The sequence below is a fragment of the Pelodiscus sinensis genome, chromosome 21, assembly GCF_052426305.1.
Source record: "Pelodiscus sinensis isolate ZL-2025 chromosome 21, ASM5242630v1, whole genome shotgun sequence".
Classification (NCBI taxonomy): Eukaryota; Metazoa; Chordata; order Testudines; family Trionychidae; genus Pelodiscus; species Pelodiscus sinensis.
This window is the reverse complement of record NC_143072.1, coordinates 17,564,209-17,585,490: the sequence shown is the minus strand read 5'-3', so window position 1 is coordinate 17,585,490 and position 21,282 is coordinate 17,564,209. Positions and strand designations below refer to the sequence as shown.

Sequence of the window (21,282 nt, the reverse complement as noted above, 5' to 3'; positions counted from 1 at the left end):
CAAACTTAGCAAGCTAAGAGAGGCTTTAAAGGAAAACATACCAGTATGTAACAATGTTTGAGAAAGAAGGGTTTGGGGTAACTCCTTGTGTTAATGCATCAATTCTTGTTAACCTGATTAATCTTGGTTTTTCACTTTGAAATTCTTTTTTTAATCACTTCCCTGCTGGTTTACCAGATCCGTGGTGGGGGCCACCACTCTCCCACTGTTTTTGTCAGAAGTAATCGGTGTGCTGTCCTGCCAGGTCTCTTGCTTTATCCAGTGCTAACTATTCGGCTGCATGCGTATGCTCCATCTATATTACATCAGCTCTGCACAGATAGCAAGTATAGTAAACTCCAACACATGGTCTATACTAGACCAGCCAGGTCCGCTTAAGGTATGCAACTCCAGTGTGGCAAAATGTGTAGCTGAAGTCAGCTTATCTCAAGCAGAGCCATGGCAGCGTCCACACAGCAGGTGGCCAATGTGCTCCCATAGGCTTCCCTTACCTTGTCCCGTATCTCTCAGAACAAGGAGTACCAGATGCCAGCAAGGACTGCCCTCAGTGTTCGATTTAGTGGGTCTACATTAGACCCCCTAAATCAAATGCTAAAAGATTAAGAGGGTCGATCTTCTCACAAGTATAGACATGCCCCAAGAGAGCAGCCAAAGACCACAAAATCAGATAAGGATCGAAGACGGCGGGCCAGGTTTATTGTAAACGAAGCACGGTCCTAGCTTCCCCGGATCGGATATCTACAGTTAGGCTAACCCATTACAATGGGCTTGACTCAGGTCGGACAAAGACAGTTTCCTTGGGGTACATTTTTACACATAGGTACAAACACGTTACACATCACTCCTGACATATTAGGTAGCCACCCTCTGATGTTACCTGGATACCACCTATTACCTTGTACGGGGGAGTTCGATTACCATCTATCATGCTGTCAGTGTAGACCCTGTCTTGAACCTGGGTCGGTATGTCCCTGTTATCTGTGGGGTGTGTTGGTACCAAGACGTTTCTTCATGAGGTGTTGTTACCAACTTTCTGGAACGTGCGTCCAGCTTGTGCCTGGCACCTGTTAGTGTTTTATACCATTTAACCCTGTGGGTTCCAGAGTCCGTTAGCAGGGCCTGCCTCTCACTCACAGCTTCACTTTGCTTTGTATTCGCAAAGCCTTGACCATTGTGCCTAGGCCTCAGGCCTCACACCAGGCCAGTCATACTTGGTGTTAGGCCACAGACCCTCCTCTTATTACAGCAGCGATCCCCCAGACTTGGGTTCATGAGGCTCATGCTGCCTCCCACACTAAAAACAGCTGCGTGCGCAGCGCTTTTTACTGTGCGGCCCGGGCTGGCACCTAGCGAGGGGAGTCATTTTCTTTCCAGCTATTTTTAGTGCCATAGCACAAACACAAATCTGTCAACCCAGTGACTCACTGTATAGACGTACCCAATGATGCATCAGGCTGGATTACATAAGAACGGCCATACTGGGTCAGACCACAGGTCCGTCGAGCCCAGTGTCCTGTCTGCTGACAGGGGCCAATGCCGGATGCCCCAGAGGGAGTGAACAGAACAGTGAATCATCAAGTGATCCCTCTCCTGTCATCCATTTCCAGCCTCTGATAAACAGAGGCTAGGGACACCATTCCTACCCATCCTGGCTAATGACAATTGATGGGCCTAACTTTCATGAATCTATCAAGCTCTTTTTTTGAACCTAGTTAAGGCCCTGGTCTTCACAACATCCTCTGGCAAGGAGTTCCACAGGTTGACAGTGCACTGCATGAAGGAAAACTTTCTTTTGTTTGTTTTAATCCTGCTGCCTATTTATTTCATTTGGTAACCCCTAGTTCATACGTTATGAGAACAAGTAAATAACTTTTCCTTACTCACTTTCTCCACACCTGTCATGATTTTCTAGACCTCTTGCATATCCCCTTAGTCTCTTTTCTAAGCTGAAAAGTCCCAGTCTTGGGCCAGTGAGCTGGGCATTTGACACCCCTGTTCTCCTTTCTGCGGCTGAAGCCCGAGAGGCCACTGCTGTTCCATTTCCTTGTGCATGAAGGATGCTTGCTTTGTAACTGCTTTGTGTCCGCCTGGGCTCGGGGAGCCAGCCCGCTGGCGTCTGGTTCCTGACGAAAGCTGGGTGATGAATACACGTAGGCAGCTGCCCTTGTCAGTAAATGACCCAGATGTTCTTTCCCCAGCATGCAGCAGACAGTGCCTCATTGGAGAGGGAAGTTTCAGTCCTTGTGCTACAGCAGCCTACCAATATGTCACGGCAGGAGCTTTGGCAGGAAAATGGACTGGTTTTCAGAACAAAGGAGGAGTCTGCACACACTGGAAATCTCTTCTTGTCCCATCCCTGTCGCTCTTCTTCCCCCACTAGCCTGGTGATCTTCATTCTTTCCCCTGCCCCTGTAGGGTAACAAGATTATCAAAGCACAGAACTGGAAGCCCCAGCAGGGCTGAGATGTGAAGGAGAGGAAAGGGCTCTGGGAGTTGGGGGGGGGATAATAGATCAGCCCTACCTCACAGGAGTGGGCTGAGGTAAATCTGTTAAAGAATGCCAGGCTCAAGCCGGTCCTATGGAAGGTGGAGCAGTGTATGGTAGGGTTACATCCATGTGCATTGATCTTTTCCAGGGCATGGGGTATCTTCATGCCAAGGGGATTGTGCATAAAGATTTGAAGTCCAAGAATGTCTTCTATGACAACGGCAAAGTGGTGATCACAGATTTTGGACTCTTTGGCATTTCGGGTGTGGTTCAGGAGGGAAGGTAAGTTCAGGATTAACCCGTTTCTAACCCGTTTCTGAAAACAGAAACAGTGACCAAGTAGCCGAGGCACCAGATTGTGATCTCCGTTACACCAGAGTAAATCAGGGGAAACGATTGGATTGAAAAGATAGACACCTGACTTGAGACACACAGGTTTGAAAAGTGGGTTTTCTTTGTCCCTATGGGTGTCTCTGTTGTGCTAAGGCATTCTGGCAGAATAAAGGTGTCTTAAAGCTGAAGAAAATGGTCCCCTGGAAATACCCATGCACTGACACCCTTCCAGCATGGTGTAGAGCAGACAAAAGGCTCTGTGCCTGCCGTGTCCCTAACCCCCCATGTTAGGGGTGAATGGGGCATGTATGGTCAGAGTTCATTACACTACAGCCATTCTCTGCTTCCCAGGGCCTACGGGTGACCATGGGCATGAGAAAAAGGTAGAGCAACCTGGAGACTTCAGTATATTTAGACTTTAGTAAGGCATTTGATGCTGCCTCGCATGACCTTCTTATCAATAAACTGCGTAAATGCAACCTAGATGGGGCTACTGTAAGGTGGGTGCATAACTGGATGGATAACCATTCTCAGAGAGTAGCTATTAACAGTTCACAATCCTGCTGGAAGGGCATAACAGGTGGGTTTCCGCAGGGGTCTGTTTTGGGACCAGGTCTCTTCAATATCTTCATCAGTGATTTAGATGATAACATAGAGAGTACGCTTATTAAGTTTGTAGATGACACCATGCTGGGAGGGGTTGCAAGTGTTTTGGAGGATAGGGTCAAAATTCAAAATGATCTGGACAAACTAGAGAAATGGTCTGAGGTAAACAGGATGCAGTTTAATAAGGACAAATGCAAAATACTCCACTTAGGAAGGTACAATCAGTTTCACACATACAGAATGGGAAGCAACTGTCTAGGAGAGAGTACTGCAGAAAGGGATCTAGGGGTCGTAGTGGACCACAAGCTAAATATGAGTCAGCAGTGTGACACTGTTGCAAAAAGAGCAAACATGATTCTGGGATGCATTAACAGGACTTTTGTGAGCAAGACACAAGAAGTCATTCTTCCGCTCTGCTCTGCACTGATTAGGCCTCAGTTGAAGGATTGTGTCCAGTTCTGGGCATCACATTTCAAGAAAGATGTGGAGAAATCAGAGAAGGTCCAGAGAAGAGCAACAAGAATGATTAAAGGTCTAGACAACAGGAGCTATGAGGGAAGACTGAAAGAACTGGGCTTGTTTAGTTTAGAAAAGAGAAGACTGAGAGGGGACATGCTAGCAGTTTTCAAGTATCTAAAAGGGTTTTACAAGCAAGAGGGGAAAAAATTGTTCTCCTTGGCCTGATGATAGGATGAGAAGCAATGGGCTTAAACTGCAGCAAGAGAGATTTAGATTGGACGTTAGGAAAAACTTCCTAACAGTCAGGGTGGTTAAACACTGGAATAAATTGTCTTGGAGGGTTGTGGAATCTCCATCACTGGAGATATTTAAGAGCAGGTTGGACAGACATCTGTTAGGGACGATCTAGACAGTGCTTGGTCCTGCCATGATGGCAGGGGACTAGACTCGATGACCTCTCAAGGTCTCTTCTAGTTCTAACAAAAAACAGGACTATGTAGCACTTTAAAGACTAAAGTGCTACATAGTCCTGTTTTTTGTTTCAGCTAGACTAGACTAACACGGCTACATCTCTGTTACTCTTCCAGTTCTATGATTCTAAGTTACATCAGGGGCTGAGCAGGCCCCTGTGCAGCCTCATACCACGAGGAGCAAGTGCAGGAATGGAGCCACTGAGAATCAGGCCCAGTATATTTATATGGTGAAAAATAAAACTCGGATGAAATTCTCAATGTCAAAGGCTTGAGCCAGCAAAAAAACAGCTTTCTAGGGAGAGAGTTCGTGCCGTTAGCTGCGCATTCCCAGTTACAGCCTGTGGAAGGGATTAGCTGATCTCTCGCCCTCCTTGCACTCAGGCGTGAGAATGAACTGAAGCTGCCTCATGACTGGCTGTGCTATTTGGCCCCTGAAATTGTTCGTGAGATGTCTCCTGGGAAAGACGAAGACAAGCTGCCCTTCTCCAAAGCTGCCGACGTCTATGCGTTTGGGTAAGAGCGCGAGCCATTGGTAGATTTGTGTGGTTGCCTGAATCCATTAAATTATGCCCTGTCCAAAGTGAAGAGACAGAGCCGCCTTTGTGGCATGGGTTTTGGCTTGGGCCTGAAGCCCACAGAGCTCAAAGATGGTGGGTTTTATTCCTATGTGATATTGGTCCTGTCCCATAATAGAGCGGTGCCTTGGCCACCCCATGTGTTAAAACAGGGATGCATGAACTCTGCCTTCCTTACAGGGGGGTATGAGGCTTAATTTATGTCCCCGTGTTTCAGGACGGTTTGGTATGAGCTCCAAGCAAGAGAGTGGCCTTTCAAGAGCCAGCCGGCCGAAGCGCTCATCTGGCAGATTGGAAGCGGCGAAGGAGTGAAGCACATCCTCACGACGGTCAGCGTAGGGAAAGAAGTCAGCGTAAGTGGCAGCCCTTTCAAAGGGCCCATTGGTCAGGGATGGCGTATAGCTCTGGAGAGGAGGTGGGATTTTTAGAGATGCATTTACTTGCAGCGTCAATCAGATTGCGAAGGAAAAGTCAGTAGTATCTTACCAGCTACTTTGCCCCGGTCCAGATATATAAACACTCGGGCACCACGTCGCATTCTTAATAATATTTGTGATGCAGTAGCATCAAGGAACTCGGGTCATGGACCAGAGCTTCATTGTGCTGGGCGTTGTACCCACGCAGAGCTGAAGGGCAGGGCCTGCCCCAAAGAAGTCCCAGTCAAGCTGCCGTTCTCACTGCAGAGTCACTCCCTTGCCCCAACCACTGAACAGAGAAGGAACTGGGTGCTTGGCTCATTGGGTGTAATCCTGGTCTTGTAAAAGTCAATAGCAAAGCTCCATTTTGTTTTGGGTTTGAGGTCAGGATTGTACCCCAGAGTTCCCTAAGCCTTGCCCTTTCTCTGTAGAGGTGTACTAAACAGAACTGTCCCCAGATTCTTCTGCTTGCAGGGAAATGATCGTGTCAGACGGCACAGCTTTTGTATCCGGTTCAGTTCATCCCTCACAGCCCTGGGTCCTGTGGAACCTGTGTGGTTTTCCTACGGGGGAGAAGAGTGGTTGCAGATTGGACACACAATGGGTGTCCGGCTCTGCACAGGCTCAGTCAGAGTCCCAAGGGCCAGCTTCTCCTAGGACAGTGCAGCTGGGATTTCCACAGGAGCCAGAGGAGAAGGCCCAGCCTGGTCATTAGGTGGGGATTTCTCTCATCCTGTGGCTGCATGGCCTGGGGCTGGAGCTCTTTTTGTGGAGAACCTTCCGGGTTGCTCAGTATGCTGTCCACAAGCTGGGGTAGCTCCATGGAGTTTCACCCACACACGTTCAGGTGTCGCACAGATGTGTGTAGGAGGGAGGTGAGGTGGATGAATTCATTCATCTTGTAGAAGTCCATCGGTTCTGTACTGGTTAGCCTGTTGCCAGGGTTGTTTGAAGCCTGTCCCCTTTGTTTATAGGCTGCCCCTTGTCCCGACTCACTGTTGTGGAATAAACAGCAAAGTCCAGATTTTCTGGTGGCTTTGGGCACTCAACTTGAGAGACTCCAAAGGCGCTATGTGTTCTCTGAACATCAGGCTCCTCCCAAGTGTCTCAAAAGTTGAGTGCCCCAAAACCAGAAGCCCCCGAAATCCCTCGTCCCTTGGCCCAAGTCTCACTGACCTGGTGAGCTAAATCAGATGATAATGACGCCATTCCAAATGTCCTCCTTAGGAAATCCTCTCTGCATGTTGGTCTTTCGACCTCAGTGAGAGACCCAGCTTTACTCTTCTCGTGGATATGCTTGAAAAACTGCCAAAACTGAACCGGCGGCTGTCACATCCCGGACACTTCTGGAAATCTGCAGAGTGAGTATCTCCTACTTACTTCCTTAGGCATGAGGTTGGACATATAATGTACTTTTTTCCCTCTGTCTCTCTTCTGTATAATGCTGTAATAACTGGGTTACATTTATTTGATATTCACTGACTCTTACCCCTTGCCCAACCTAAAATAATTAATCCAGTTTTTTTAAAATGTCTTCATTGATTCCTCCCACACATTTCCCCCCTCCGCTCTCCCCCAGGAAGAGTTATTCTAGTGTTTGCCAGGTTTTTTCACCTTAGTTTTAAATCCGCTTCTGAGGCAGGGTTGGTGGAAAGTGGTGGAAATACCCTTGAGAGGTTTGAGGGAGGTGCCATCTTGTCCTGAAAAGTGGCCGTTAGTGGCTTCGAAAGGGGGCGTGGCAAAGGAATGTGCTGGAATACACTCTGGGGATTGGCCTATGGGATTATAGCTGTAATCTAAAAGAGGATAACAGGCACAAGTCTCTAAAGTTAATGACAGGGATAGATCAGAATCTGACATGAAATTCACCTTGGTGTGGAAAGAATAGTATGAAACCTGTTGTACCACAGGCCCTGAGCATTTAACCTCTGGCTCATGCATAGTCACTAATTCAGAGGGACATGGTTTCTGTGCATGCAGAATCAGAAACTAATGGGATTTTTTCCATTGACTTCAGTGGGAGTAGAGTTGAATCAACACTGAAAAAAGGGGGGCCTGATTTCATCTCTTACCAGTTTAATGGCCATGTAATTCCATCGGCACTGATTACATGACTAGTTTGAGGAAGGGCTACTCAGAAGAATAAAGATTTGCAGAACTGGACCTTTTTGCATCTACTCAAGAAAGTTTCCTGCTCTCAAATCTCTTTCTTTCCATTGAAGTCAATGGAATTTATACCCAGGCTTTAAAATTAAGCACATACCTTGTACACTTTTCTGAGTAGATGAAATACACAGGCCCAGCATGCTGGGGGAGAATTCGAGCATTAAGGAATATTTTTGTTCATTGTTACATTTTCATGCACAGAAATTCTAATATTTATTTTCTCTCCTTTTTTCCCCATGGTTTACTCATCTTCTTTCCCATCTCTTATCCCCTCTCTTATCCTCCTGCGGTATCTTGCCATAACTCCTCGAATGCTCCTCCTTTTCTGTATTGCAATTGCCACTGCATTTCCTTTTCGAACTTCATCAATTTCCCTATGCATAATCTTCCTGTCTAACATGCTATGGAATTCTAAATACTTTGAATTCATTCTGAAATGCTTCCTCCAAGACCCTGGGATCATGAGTATACAAAAAGACATTACTGTCAGCAGAGATTGAATATTTACTGTCCAGTCATTGATGAATAGAGCTTTCTGATATTTTTTCCTCTCCGCATCAATCTCTGCTTTAATGCGTAAAGCGCCACAAATCCTTTTTACTTGTTCTATTGTAGTAATTTGTCTAAAGTGATAACACAAATGCTCTTAAAAAGAACAAGTGTCAAGTGTATCACTGGTTTAGGCAAACCATGCACAATGGTGCACTGCTGGGAAAGCAAAGTATCTTCTTTGCATTCTGAATGCTACAATTTAAAGCAGGGAGCTTCAACTGTAGTCCTTGCTATTGTTGATTGAGCTCCGACCTTTAAGAAATTTTGATCATAGGCTCTTTATTGAATATAAATTTTCAAAGGTTGGGGGCTTTGGTTTTATACATATTTGAAAATGATGTTAAGCTATAACTTGTAAGCACGTGGATTGCATGTAATTACTGCTGCTTTTCCTTTCTGTGCTTCTGTTATAAGAGAACTGGCTTGTTTTCCTGTGGTTCTCTTCCTTCCCCTTTCTCCCCCACACTTCCCTCTTTCTAATGAATTGTTTATCGTAGAAATTCCTTTTTCATTGAGTTATCAAACTTAGACAGTAAAAGGTGGACTCGGTCCTCGTTTGGGCGTAGAACTCCCAGTGAACTGGGAATTCCACATTCGGAAAAGTTACAGGATGAAGTCAGCTACTGAGGCGAAACAGTAGAGATGAATCTATCCCCTTGGGTCTAATCTCTTGAGATATGATTAACCATAACAAAGAACTTGTAGGCTGTCTACTCTGTCTGAACATCCCCACTTAACTTATAAAGTGCACCTTAATATATTTTATGGCTAAAAGATGCAAAGTTCATCAGTAGCTTTTTTGCAGGTAGGGATTTGGGGCCTAATTAAGATCTTTTTTAGATGCATAGAGATGCAGATACCTAGTGAGATTTTTAAAAGCTCCCATTGGGCCCTTTAACTGAATGGCTTTTCTGTACATATTGAGGTATTTTTAAATCCTTTGGAGAGATGATGGACAGCCCTGGAAAATGAAGCCCTCTAGTTAGTCCCAGCCTACCAGTAGCATGCATGTTCCTCAGTGCATCTCATCTCTGTTTGATGGGGTTGGAGACCCTGCCACCGTATTTCAATTTGCCAGAAAGGATGTCCCTGAATTGCAAATGCAACTGGACACTGCCCACTCAGGATCGCCCATGAAGTCACAAAGGTCAGCCATGGGCTTGTTTAGTCTGCAGAAGAGAAGAGTGAGGGGGGATTTGATAGTAGCTTTCAGCTTCCTGAAGGGAGATTCCAAAGAGGACGGAGAGAGGCTGTTCTCAGAAGTGACAGATGGCAGAACAAGGAGCAATGGTCTCAAGTTACAGTGGGGGAGGTCTAGGTTGGATATTAGGAAAAACTATTTCCCTAGGAGGGTGGTGAAACACTGGAATGGGTTACCTAGGGAGGGGTGGAATCTCCATCCCTAGAGGTTTTTAAGTCTCAGCTTGACAAAGCCCTGGCTGGGATGATTTAGATGGGATTGGTCCAGCTTTGGGCAGGGGGCTGAACTTGATGACCTCCTGAGGTCGCTTCCATGCCTAGGATTCTGTGACTAGTCTTTAGATACATAGAAGTGAAGGGCTCCCTAACCTATTACCGATTCCCTGAGCCTTCCACGTGCTGTTATGACATGTCCCCTCTTCATATTGAAGGATTACTGTATCTGACCCACTTACCCATTTGGGTGGCACGACTGTTTGTTTGCTCTGAGCTTTGTCTAGCAGGTTTGACACTCCAAAAGGAGTCCGCTTTCCTTGGCATACATAACTATGGTGCAGAAGAGCATAGTATTGTATGAAAGGTGCAGAATACACCTTAAAAGGTCCAGTTCAGTGACACTCTCGTGTTTCTTTGCACAATAAAGGACACTGACGCTAGTTCTGTTGCCATTTTGAATGGTTATAAATGATCTGGCACCTTTTCACTAGCTTGGCTTTTGCCAAAACTTTGGAGGATCATCTTCCCTCCAGGAAGCTGAATCCAGTTGTGACTCTTGAGAGCCCATAGAATGGGGCCTACAAAGGCATCCCCAAAAGACGCTGACATTGAGGTCTCGTCTGTTTGGAGACATTGACTGGAACAAAAATGCAGAGCAAGCTATTCTGCAATGGCTGTTTCAGAATAGCTCCCCATGGGTTTATCCCTATTATGCTGGGGATCGATGCTACAGCGATCGATCCGCTGGCTGTTGATTTATCACGCCTGCTTAGACATAATAAATCAGTCTCCAAGTACTCCACCCGTCAATGCCAGTACTCCTCTTCTTGTCCTGGTGGTGTTGGCATTGATGGGAGAGCAGCCCTTGCTTACTTTACCTACCACACACAAGATGCCGTGGTAAGTACATTGACTTCAGCTTCACTATTTGCGTAGCTGAAGACACGTAGATTAGCTTGACAGTAGGGGTTAGTGTAGACTAGGCCCATGTGGACACACTTCTGGATTAAAACTCATTTTATTCTGAAATGATTAGTGCACTTCCAAACCTAAGCAGTTATTTTAGAATAAAATCATTTTTATTCCAGAATAGCCTGTGGAATAGGACACCACAATAGATTTTTTTTTTTTCCCCTGTGTAGACAAACCTTCAGAGTAGTTTGTATCAATCTTCCTAAATTTACCCTCCCCCCCCCTTTTTTTTGGCATGCTTTTTTACAGTGAAATATTTTAAATGTCAACAGTGTTAATTATCAACATTGGCATCTGAGTTAGTGCCTTCTGAAATGAATGGGGACAGTTCACAACTCAGAGCTATTGTTTCAGACGTTCTGCAAATTCAGGGAAATGTGGCTAGATTGGTTACATTCAGGTCATGTTGTCAAGGTTTTCTTCATAACCGTAAAGCTAGAGATGCACTTCTAATTTTTAAATACAAGCTGTGATTGTGAGGAACAGTAGAGACTAGAACAGTTCTCACCCACTCTGGCAAATCGTTTGGGTTCTCCCTGCGCTTTGAGAATCGCTACCCTAACCCTTTGATTTATTTTGGGATACGCTTTTATTCTCTAAAGCTTGTTTCTAGTAACCACAAACTAACTCTTATTGTATTTTTTTTCCCTGTCTTTTATAGGTTGTAGCTACTGGTGCAATAACTGGGTCTGCCTTGCATGCTTCCATTGTGTTGTTTCCTAATTGAGAACTTGGACAATCACCTCTCCCTTAAAAACAAAACAGCTACTAAAATGTTTAACCCTTGGGACATAACCAACACTTTACAAATTCCTCTCTTGTCTTTTTCTCTTGGTGTGGGCTGTTAGCTTGAATAATGATGCTTGTCTTCAAGAAAAACTGCTATCAACTAACTATATGGCCATTTGTATTCACTTCTGAATCATTTCAACAGGCTGTAACTTCTTCCTCAAAATGGTCTTGTGATTACTGTCTAACTCCTACTACCAGCTGATTAGCAAGGCATAAACAAGAGAAATGGCACTCTGGATTGTATAGTTGTGGGTTGTTTTGTTGTTGCTAAATGTTGTCTTGGGTTGTGTGCATTCTGCAAGCCTCATCCAACAAAAAATGACACAAGCCACTAAAGCCAGGTCTACACTAGACCCGGCAGCTCGGCTTAAGGTACACAGCTGCAGCTACGTAGAATATGTAGCTGGAGTAGGCTTACCTTAAGCCGAGCTTGGCAGCGTCCCCACAAAGCAGGAGACCAACAGGAGCAAACACTCCTGTCGGCTTCCCTTTCTCCTGGCAAGCGCAGGAGTACCAGACTCTGGCAGGCATCCCCTCCAAGTTCGATTTAGTGAGTCTTAACTAGACTTGCTAAATTGAGCTCTGGAAGATCGATCGTGGCAGTGGGATGTTCCGCGGAGTGAAGACATGGCCTGAGAGTCCTTGGGTTACACCTCAAAATCATTATTGCTGTGCTGTGTAACTCTTGAATGTTATGGTTTCACAGGCCCAAATGATGATTGGGAGCTAAGTACTGAAAGTTAAAGAGAGGAAAGTTCCTACTTACCGTTTGTGTCTTTGAAAAATCTCCCTCCTAAGCCCGAAGGACCAGAGCCATCTTCCATTGAAACCAGTAACATTTTGTCATTGACTTGAATGGGAACTGGTTGAGCAGTTCAGTGACTGAGAGTTTGGTGTTCGAAGGGTCTTGCCTCCTGTAATGTAGTGTGGGGACCTTGCTGGTTGCTAGGCTTGGGTTGTGAGTGACCTCCACTGGCTGCTGTCTGCAGCACGGCCCAGCAGGGCAGGGAATGAGTCATTATGCAAGGGGGCTAAGAGCCTGTCTGATCAGTCATCTCCCAGGGAGCGGAACAATGGGAAGAAGGGGAGTGGAGCCCTGGCTGGGGGGAGGGCTGGAAGTAAGTGAGTTAGGTTTCTGGCTGGTATCATGGAGGAAGCAGCCTAGGCAACGGGCTGGGATTTAGGGGCCCAGGCTCCCCCATCTCAAGGGGGGCTGAGGCATCCTAGGCCTGCCCTGAAACCAGATGACACCTGTGCTGTGCTGTATCCTGGAGAAGCAATAAACTCCCTCTATTCTACTGGCTGGTGGAGTCTGTTCGTGCCATTACGGGGGTGTAGGAGACGGGAAAACCCCAACGCGCCGTCACACCTCCTCATTTCCACTTAGCGAGCTCTTGGCTTTTCAGATTACAGAACAGGAAAGATGCAAGTTTCCTTGCTCAGGGTGTGACTGTTAGAAACACCACAGAAGTGCAGCTGCAGCTTCCATGCTGTACCATAGACCCGACAGTGATGGAAGTAAAGCCACCTCTCAGGGCATGTCTTCGCTACCTGCCGGATCGATGGGCTGTGATTGATCTAGTAGCGGTTGAGTTGTTGCCTCTAGTATAGATTCAGTAAATTGACTGCTGGACGGTCTCCCGTGAATTCTGGGACTCCATGGGAGCCAGAAGAGTTAGTCCCCAGCTAACCTTGGGCTCCACGTGGCACTTTCGCCTTTAAAGTGTAGCAACAACCTTTGGGTTGTTTCTACACCTCAAAAAGTGGATGCGCCCTATCAATTAATCGAGTAGTTGATGCAAAATGCATTGACTATTCAGTTAGTCAGTTGCCTGTAATTTAACATCCCTAATCTAAGTACATCAGCTTCAGCTACATTATTCATATGGCTGAAGTTGCATAACTTAGATCGACAGCCCGCGTTGTGTCGACAAGGCCTTAGGGGCAGTAGCTCAATGGATGGAAGAGTTCTTCTGATGAACAGTTCTGAGCGATGTCGTGAAGTATAGTGTAGAGCAGCCCTCAATTAGGGAACAGTTGTAATTCCTTGTGGCTTCTCCCTTCCCTCCACACATGCACGCAGGCCCAGGAACAATGCAGCCATATGAACGTTGCTTGTAACTTGGCTTTGCTAATAAGGGCGCCTATTCAGCTTTAAATTCCACTGTTTCAATACAAGTAGGTGTGTAAGAGTTTTGCTGAATTGAGCTGTAGCATAGCATACTTAAAGTGCTAAGCTTTTTTTTTTGTTTGTTTAAAACTTGTCTCCATGGGGGGGACACTGAATAAATTAATCAGAATTGAAAACTTTTCTCTGGGAAAATGAGTTCATGGTCTGATTTCAGTGGAAACGATTGCCGTGCATTAAACCTCTGTGTGGACACACTCATTTGGCAGGGTTAAACTAAACTAAAGTAAAGCTACTTCAGTTTGGAATGGGAGTGTCCACTCTGGGGTTTAAACAGTTTAACACATCCACTTTACGTTCACACCTGTAGTTAATTCAGATTAACATTCCTGAGTGCCCCTTATAGACCAGCCCTTATAAATCGTGAGTGCTAACCACCTTTGTAGTGTAGCAGGCTATGAAACAGCAGCCGTCGGGTGATCTGTTTCAACCTTTCAGGAAACACAAAAGATCTCTAGTGAGTATGCTCTCTGCAGGTGAATGTCTCCCTTTAGATCCATGATATTACATTTCCAAACAGCCAGGTGCCTCAGTACAGTCCTGTGCAGCCAAAGAAAGCCCCCTTCAATAGTTAACTCATTTTGGCACCTGCGTTTAATCATCTGAGATGTTTTGTAAATTGAGCCTTTCTGGTTAGTACTAACAGATCTTTAGCAAATATAGGAAGATCTTTTCCGCTGAACCCTTGTTACGGTCTGCAGAGAAAAGAAGGTGGGTTTTTAAATCTGATTTAATTAACCTTATTAATGCAATCCTTTCCCTGTTAGAAATTGACCTTTCTAGGTAATTTGCCTCCTTCCATCTTAGCAATGGTTCTCCCAGGTTTCTATTCATTTTCTCCCTACGCCAGTTACGGGCAAATCTAATTTTTTACCTTTGATCCATCTGGGCAGGGGAGAGTTCTGTTTTGGGAGGGAGATTTTCAAAAGCATAAAGAGCAGCTTGGTTTCCAAAACCCATTCACATTTTGGACCCCATCTTGACTTCTCTCCCCTCTTTTGAATCCTTTCCCCCCAAATTTACTTCTCTTGAAGCAGAAAAGAATAGTGCTGTGGAGAACCTATCCTGAAAAGCATTGGGAATAAGGACTTCAGGATCAAGCGCTGTTATCAACGCTCATGGTATTTGTAGATGGCTTTATTTTAAACTTCTTTGTTGGATGAGCTTGCATTGTGCTTTATTGCAGAGCCTAACATTGATTTCCTTTATAGGACTCTTTATAAGGGCTGTTCATAGGGCTCTTTGTACGACAAATCCAAAATAAGAAAAGAAATGCATAATTTTTTCCCCTCCCTTCCCCACTCTTTTCAGCATTAACAGTAGCAAAGTTGTTCTCCGTTTTGAAAGATTTGGCTTGGGAATCCTGGAATCGAGTAACCAAAAGATCTAGCGTGGTTTGTAATTCTCTTGTTGATATTGTTGTCTGCCTGCTCACACAAACCATCAGAAACCTTCACGGCATCTTCTTCTGAACTATGAAACTGGTGCAGCCCGTACCTGCAAGCCACACGACCCTCCTTTCAAACTGTCTTGCGTTGTTTCTGAAGTCTGCATTCTACCTGAGCACCAGCAATTATTTAAAAAAAAATGTTTACATCATATGTTTCTCTATGTGAACTATATCTTTAATAATAAAGGTGATTTAAAGGGGTTTTCTAAGTGCAAGCATTCAGATGGCACTGAAAAGTACTGCTCCCCGTGCTCGATTGCATCTGTGGAGTAACTAAGGGCTAACTCCTGCACTGCGCATCTTGTACACCATTTCCACTGAAGCTAATAGAGGTTGCACATCTGTCAGAGAGAACTGCTAGCTTTAAATCACGAATGCAGCCAATTCAAGTGAGAGGGAATGAAGTGAAAGCTCCATGGTGTCTCCATCAGGAAACTTACAAAAACGTTGACAGTATTGAAAAGAAATGCATGAATTGGGCTATGGTTTGAGCAAGTTAATACACTCTTGATTACTGATCTTCTCTGGAAACGTCCAACCGTGGGCTGGTTCTAATCTCTTACTGGCAGCCCATCTGGAATACTTACGAGTCCAGATTTACGCAGAGACCCAAATCCTGCCCTTTTGTCATGCATGTTGATGAAGGTTGGAACCCTTTTTTTTTTTTTTTTTTTTAAGCACAGTTCATTCATTCCTAGACTAGCAGGGGGATGGGATTTTCAAAAAGAACCTTAAAGTTAAGCAGCAGCATCTCATTGGCTTTCAAAGAGAACTGGGCACCTTCATTCTTTAAGGATTTTTTCCTTTTAAATCTCAGCTTTACAGTCTTACAAACTGATCCACAGTAATCAGAGCTGCCATCTGCCTATTGCAGCCCAGAATGTGGGACTTAAGTTCCTCCTCCATTGTAAATGGAGTCCCATTGTAAGCAGGTTCCACAACAGTTGAGGAGGGATCTCTGAGCGGGGAGGGGAGACCCATAAGTTGAGTGTGGGCTGCTGGAATAGGCCCTGGGAAAGCCGAAGAGAAGAAGGATGTTGAAGTAGGGAAGTGAAAGTTGAGGAGGGCCAGGGGTATTGTGTCTAGCGAACTGTGCACAGTCTGTGCTAGAATTCAGTTTAACGTGGTTGGGGAGGTGGGGGGGGTTAAGCTTCTTAGGGCCCCCAGACAAGGTATAAGGGGCTGGCTATATGCCCCAGAAGAGGCAGAGCCTTGGGAGCAGAAGGAGCAGGGCTGGGGCAGCTAGTCTACCAGATCATGGTGCTGCCCCTCCCCCCTTCCACCCCCAGACCTCAGAGCTGTGTGGACCTGTGCTCTGGCAGCAATTTAAAGGGCCCAGGGCTCCAGCCACCATTGCTGCCACAGTAACAGAGACCGGGAGCCCAGGGCCCCTTTAAATCACTGGGTCCCAGGACAGTTGGCCCTTTGCTCCTCCCACCCCATCAGCGGGCCTGAACAGGGTATCTCAGCCAGTATCAATCCAATCAAAGGGGCACGTAGAGGAAACCACTTCATGCTGACGAAATTTCACCACAAGGCAGAGGGTCAGTTCAAGGCCTGTGGCGCAAAAGTCCCTTTTCTGAAGACCCCAGTGGGGCATAGGCCTGGGTGCTGGCTCTGCGCATGAGTTTTATCCTGCATGAAACACTTTGGAGACCTGGCAGAACTCACTTCCCACAGCAGAATGATTTCTGCTGAGACAGCACTGAGTTCCTACAAACTCCTCCCCCTGCAGCCTATGTGGTATCACTTGTGTTGGGGAAACTACTTGCCCGAGGAAGTGGCACAAAACCACTATTAAAGTTTCATTCCACTTTTGGAACTAAAAGCTTGGTGTGCAAAGTTGCAGGGAGACTTTTAGCTGCAAGTTGGTTTTGTGTGTTGGTTTTTTGAGGCAAAAACCTTCCAAACTTTTGCATGGGAGCAAAGGGGCCATATTGTAGATCGCTTGTGGGAGAAAAAACAACCAACTAGTTCACTTGCACTATCTGGCTGAGTTACAGACTGTGTTCAACTCCATTTGCTAAGGGCTTGTACCCAAACCTGCCAATTGTGTTGTCTTCTCTGGGGTTTTACCTTGAGATAAAAATGCACCTCCACCAGTCGCTTTGTGACAAGGCCCATGCACCTTCCAGCCCCCCAGAAGAGGAAGTTTGACCCAGATCCTGCTGAGTATTTAGGTGCTAATTCCCATTGGCTTTGATGGGTGATATGTGCTGAAATACCTGGCACAGTGTGGGCCTAAGATCCCATTTCTTTTGACTGCTGGTTTTCTGGCAGGCTTCTCTGGGCTAACTCTGCCAGAATTAAATAGGCCAGATCCTACAAACGGATGTCACTCTGCACCGTTAGGCTGGGGCACTCCCTCCCTGGAGCCCATGGGTGGAGTGAGAGACTCCTAAAAGGTACATCTGTTTGCAGGCTCCTGACTTGAATTTTTAATAGGGGTCATTCCCTTTCCTATTGTGCTCTTGCCTTGCAAAGTCTCTGAGCAGCGTTACTGCAGCAGGCCACTTGTCTGAGTTAATGTGGTCAGTTGCTTCACCGTTCTCCTTGGGCATCTGATACCCAGTTAGCTTGAGCTATCTTGTTGCTAACAATCCGAGGGTGCCCGTCTTTCAGAAGGGGGCAGAGGAACGCTCGGGGAGAGATGTATCCTTTGAAAGAATGCCAGGTGTAGGAAGCAAGCCTGGCTTGCTGCATCCTAGATGTATACATAAAATGCCTTGCACAGTGTTACCTGGGTGCCCCTTGGGCAAATTCTTCAGGTCTGGTTTTGCTGAGGATGTAGCAGGTACAGGCAGATACAATGGTGCTGTCCAATCGAGCGCTCCCCTCCAGCCCATTACGGGTATAACGAGTGTGAAGTCCTCAGAAAGCTGCTACTCTTGGTACATGACCCCAGATGTAAAACTGCCTTGATGTGGATGCTTTAGGGAAATACAACCCTTAGGGGCAAATCTAGTCCCGTTGAAGTTCAGGTGGTTTGCTGATGTTCAGTGGGTCAGGATTAGACACTCCAATGCGTGTGGCAGTTCTGTTTCAGAGCCTTCCCCACCCCATTCATATTCTCATGACAGACCAGCCAAACCCCAGTGGCCAGTCCAGGTCTTTGAACCCCTCAGTCAGTTCTGTTGGAAGCCCTCAACAGCTGCATTGGAGCAGGCCTCTCTAGTACTGACAGATCTGGCTTATCCGTTCCAGCTTCGTTTGTTGGGCGCCTTTTCCAGCCTCTTACGGCCTGCGGACAACACGGGAGCGTGGAAGTGTGTAGAGTTGACGTTTTCAAATGGGAGGAGGCATGGCCGGTTTTTCTTTTCTAGGACATGCAAAAGGGGAGCCATGCTTCCAGAGGCCATGTGTGAAAGTCTGGCCCCCCAGTTTTTCCCAAATCAACAAGGTGGCATAAAGGTTTTTTTGTTAGTCTCTAAGGGGACATCTACACTGCAGCACTATTTTGGGTTACTGGAAGTCCCGTTGAAGTATCCCGAAATAGCAATGCCATGTCTTTAAACGCACTCTCTATTTCCTGAAATAGCAGTGTGCTATTCTGGCATCCCTGTAACACTTGTTTCAAGAGGGTTAAAGGATTTGTCGGAATAGTGCCTTACTTTAAAATGTGGCACTGTGTAGACAACACCACATTTCAAAATAAGCTCTTTCAATTTGGACTCAGAATAAGCTATGCAATTGCATAGCTTATTCCAACAGAAAGGTACTGACTAGATGCACCTTTAGATGCTACAAGACCACTTGTTTTAAGTTTTTTGGGGGGGTTTTAAGTTACAGACTGACACAGCTACCCCTCAGAGATTCCTAAATTCCACATTCAAGACAATGTAATAACGAGTAGATGCTAAATCAGCGCATACTGTGGTCAAGTGTTTTTAATGTGTGTCTTGAATGTAAACGGGTTGATGTGATAATTCCCAACTGTGGCAGTGTGGTATGTACTGATCCCACGATAGCTTTATTTTAAATAAATAAAACCCCTTGAGTGTAACTCTATTTGTGGCAAGCTATTTGCACCACATGGCTTTGCTAATTAAAACAAAAAAACTAATATTTGCTCTTCTCTCCAAAGCTAGTCTGAGTTGTATCCATTAGTGATGAGTAGAATTCAGTTTCATTAAAGAAATATTGATGGCCCAAGATGGGTTAAGATGGAGGGGAAATTATTTGTCTGTGTATGTATAAATGACATAAATAAATAAAAACAAATGTTAAGACTTATTAGACAAAACCTCTATTAGCTTCAGAAAGTGTTTTTGGCTCAGTAAGGCTCTGGTGATTTAAAGTTGTTCTGTTTTTGTTCCAGTGTTCTGAATTTAGTCCTTCATGTAACTGAAGAACATGACTCTGGTTTGAACACCTGGCGCTGGCTGCAGCCTTAATGTACTCCTAGCAATTAGTTTCTGCAAGTTTGTGTGGGTACAAAAGGCCCCTCCAGTAAGGGGTCTCCAGAGTGTAAGACACACCTGGGTATTGTGATTATCTTCAGGGTTTGTCCTCCTTTTAGTCCCCATCTTGCAAACCACTGACTTCTTGCCTTCACAGTTGAGTTATCCATTCTCTCCTCCCCCGTTCATTAGCAGCTAGCCTTCCTGTGGCAACATGTAAGAGTAATGGTGGGCAAGTGATGCATTCTTAGCTATCCTTGAATAAAACTTAGCTAGGAGAGTCCGCCCCATTAGCACAGTTGGAGATCTGCTGCCCATGATTTATTTGCACATATGTAGTAACCTTCACAGAAACACAGGGCCGTGTTGCCCACCCCTTTTTAAGTAGAACTGCTGGACATATTTCAATGGGAAGGGCACAGTGGTCCCAATATATGGCTCTTTATATTCCAACACAGGTTAGGGAGAGATTCGGATACACTTACCCACATCCAGTAGCACCTGGCTGTATATAGACTGTGTTGAACACCTGCTTCAGCAGATGTGTGTTTGAGGTCAGTAGAGGGCCACTGATTTACACTAGCTTATGACCTGGCCTGATGTGAATTAAGATGTTAGAATCCTGCAGTTATTCTTTTAACTGTCTGATCTCTTGGGTCTAACAAGTTGTCTTGTTCTTTTAAAGAAGAGCTGGCAAGAGGCTGGGCAGTGGATAGCGTCTTTGGGTCTGATGGCTGGTGAAAATGGGAAGTCACTCAATTCATGTGGGGAGGGTGGGGGGAAGAAACTGGCCCATTTATTCCTTAACACGTGTTGCTAACGGAACCGGGTCTCTATGCTGCGTTGTTCTATGATTGTTTTGTGCTATTTCTTCTTGTGGTGGTGTAAGGGAGTGACTAGCACTGCAAGTCTGTATCATTTTAGCCTTGTAAATGTGAAGCTTGCTGTACAGTACTGCTACACTAGCAAGGACTTCAGTAGCGTATGTAAATGGAGTCTGTAATATGGTGGAAATTGACATATTTTCTTTTCAAATGTGATGTAAACTTTGTACAGTAAAATTTTTTTTTATATTTTCTATCAACTGAGTTTGTCTTCCAGAATTGCTATTAATTTAATTAAACTTGTTAGTATTAACAAAAGGTTCTGTATTAGTTTATGCAACCGGCAAAAAAAAAAAAGTGCCCTCTACGCTAATGAAATTCTGAATATTTAGGATTCTTTTCAGTGAATAAATCTCTGCTCTGGATAAAACAAAAGTTCTAGAATTGTGTGTTTTTATGTGAGACTTGCGGTTCATTTGGGATGCAAGATTTCCATGTTGATTGAAGATGTTACGCTTCATATAGCACCTTTTGGTGCTGAAAGAGCTGAGTATTTTGCAAATAATACATTTGATTAGAGTGCTGCCCAGAAGACCCAGCAATCCCTTATACTGGGTGCTGTACCAGCCCATTGACAGAGAATTCTTCTCCTAGAACGCTCCAACTTGAAGGCGATGTCTACACTTGCTGAGTCAGTTTCACTGGTGATAAGTGAATCGGTGAAAGAAAAGCACTGCTTTGTGTACTCACGAACTTCCATAGGCATCTGAAAGTGTTGACATTTGCAGCACTTCCATCACTTGTCAGGGCAGCTTTCTCCATTTTGACAATGTTTTGTGGGAAGGGAGGGGCTGATTGCAGGGTATATTGACTCCTGGCACAGCCTCTGCTCCCCAAATACTGATCAGCTCCAGTAGCTCAGCATTGCTCGAAGCAGAGGATCATTTGCTCTCTAGGCAGTCATTGTCACCTGACCTGAGAAGCAGGTCTGGAGCACCCACAGGGAAAACTTAATGGGTGATAACCCACCAGCAGCCAAGTTCCCCGCTTCTGCCTCCCTGCCCACCCCCATGCCTCTTGCCTGCTTGTGGGCCCCACTTCCAGAGCCCCACGAAGAGCTGATTCACAGTGTTCAGGAAGTTCCAGAAGGGAGGAGAGGAGCAGGGACAAGG

At 45.5% G+C, this 21,282-nt stretch overlaps 1 protein-coding gene across 1 annotated transcript in view; it reads left to right on the top strand.

Moving 5' to 3' along the window:
- KSR1 (kinase suppressor of ras 1) overlaps positions 1-20,545 on the top strand; it is a 154,077-nt gene extending 133,532 nt beyond the window's left edge. The window contains exons 18-22 of the mRNA XM_089772046.1: positions 2,637-2,770; positions 4,741-4,872; positions 5,152-5,287; positions 6,578-6,711; positions 14,748-20,545. Of these exons, the coding sequence (XP_089628172.1) occupies positions 2,637-2,770; positions 4,741-4,872; positions 5,152-5,287; positions 6,578-6,711; positions 14,748-14,826 (615 nt within the window). The 3' untranslated portion in view covers positions 14,827-20,545. The remainder of the gene's footprint in view (positions 1-2,636; positions 2,771-4,740; positions 4,873-5,151; positions 5,288-6,577; positions 6,712-14,747) is intronic.
- Positions 20,546-21,282: the final 737 nt, after the last annotated feature.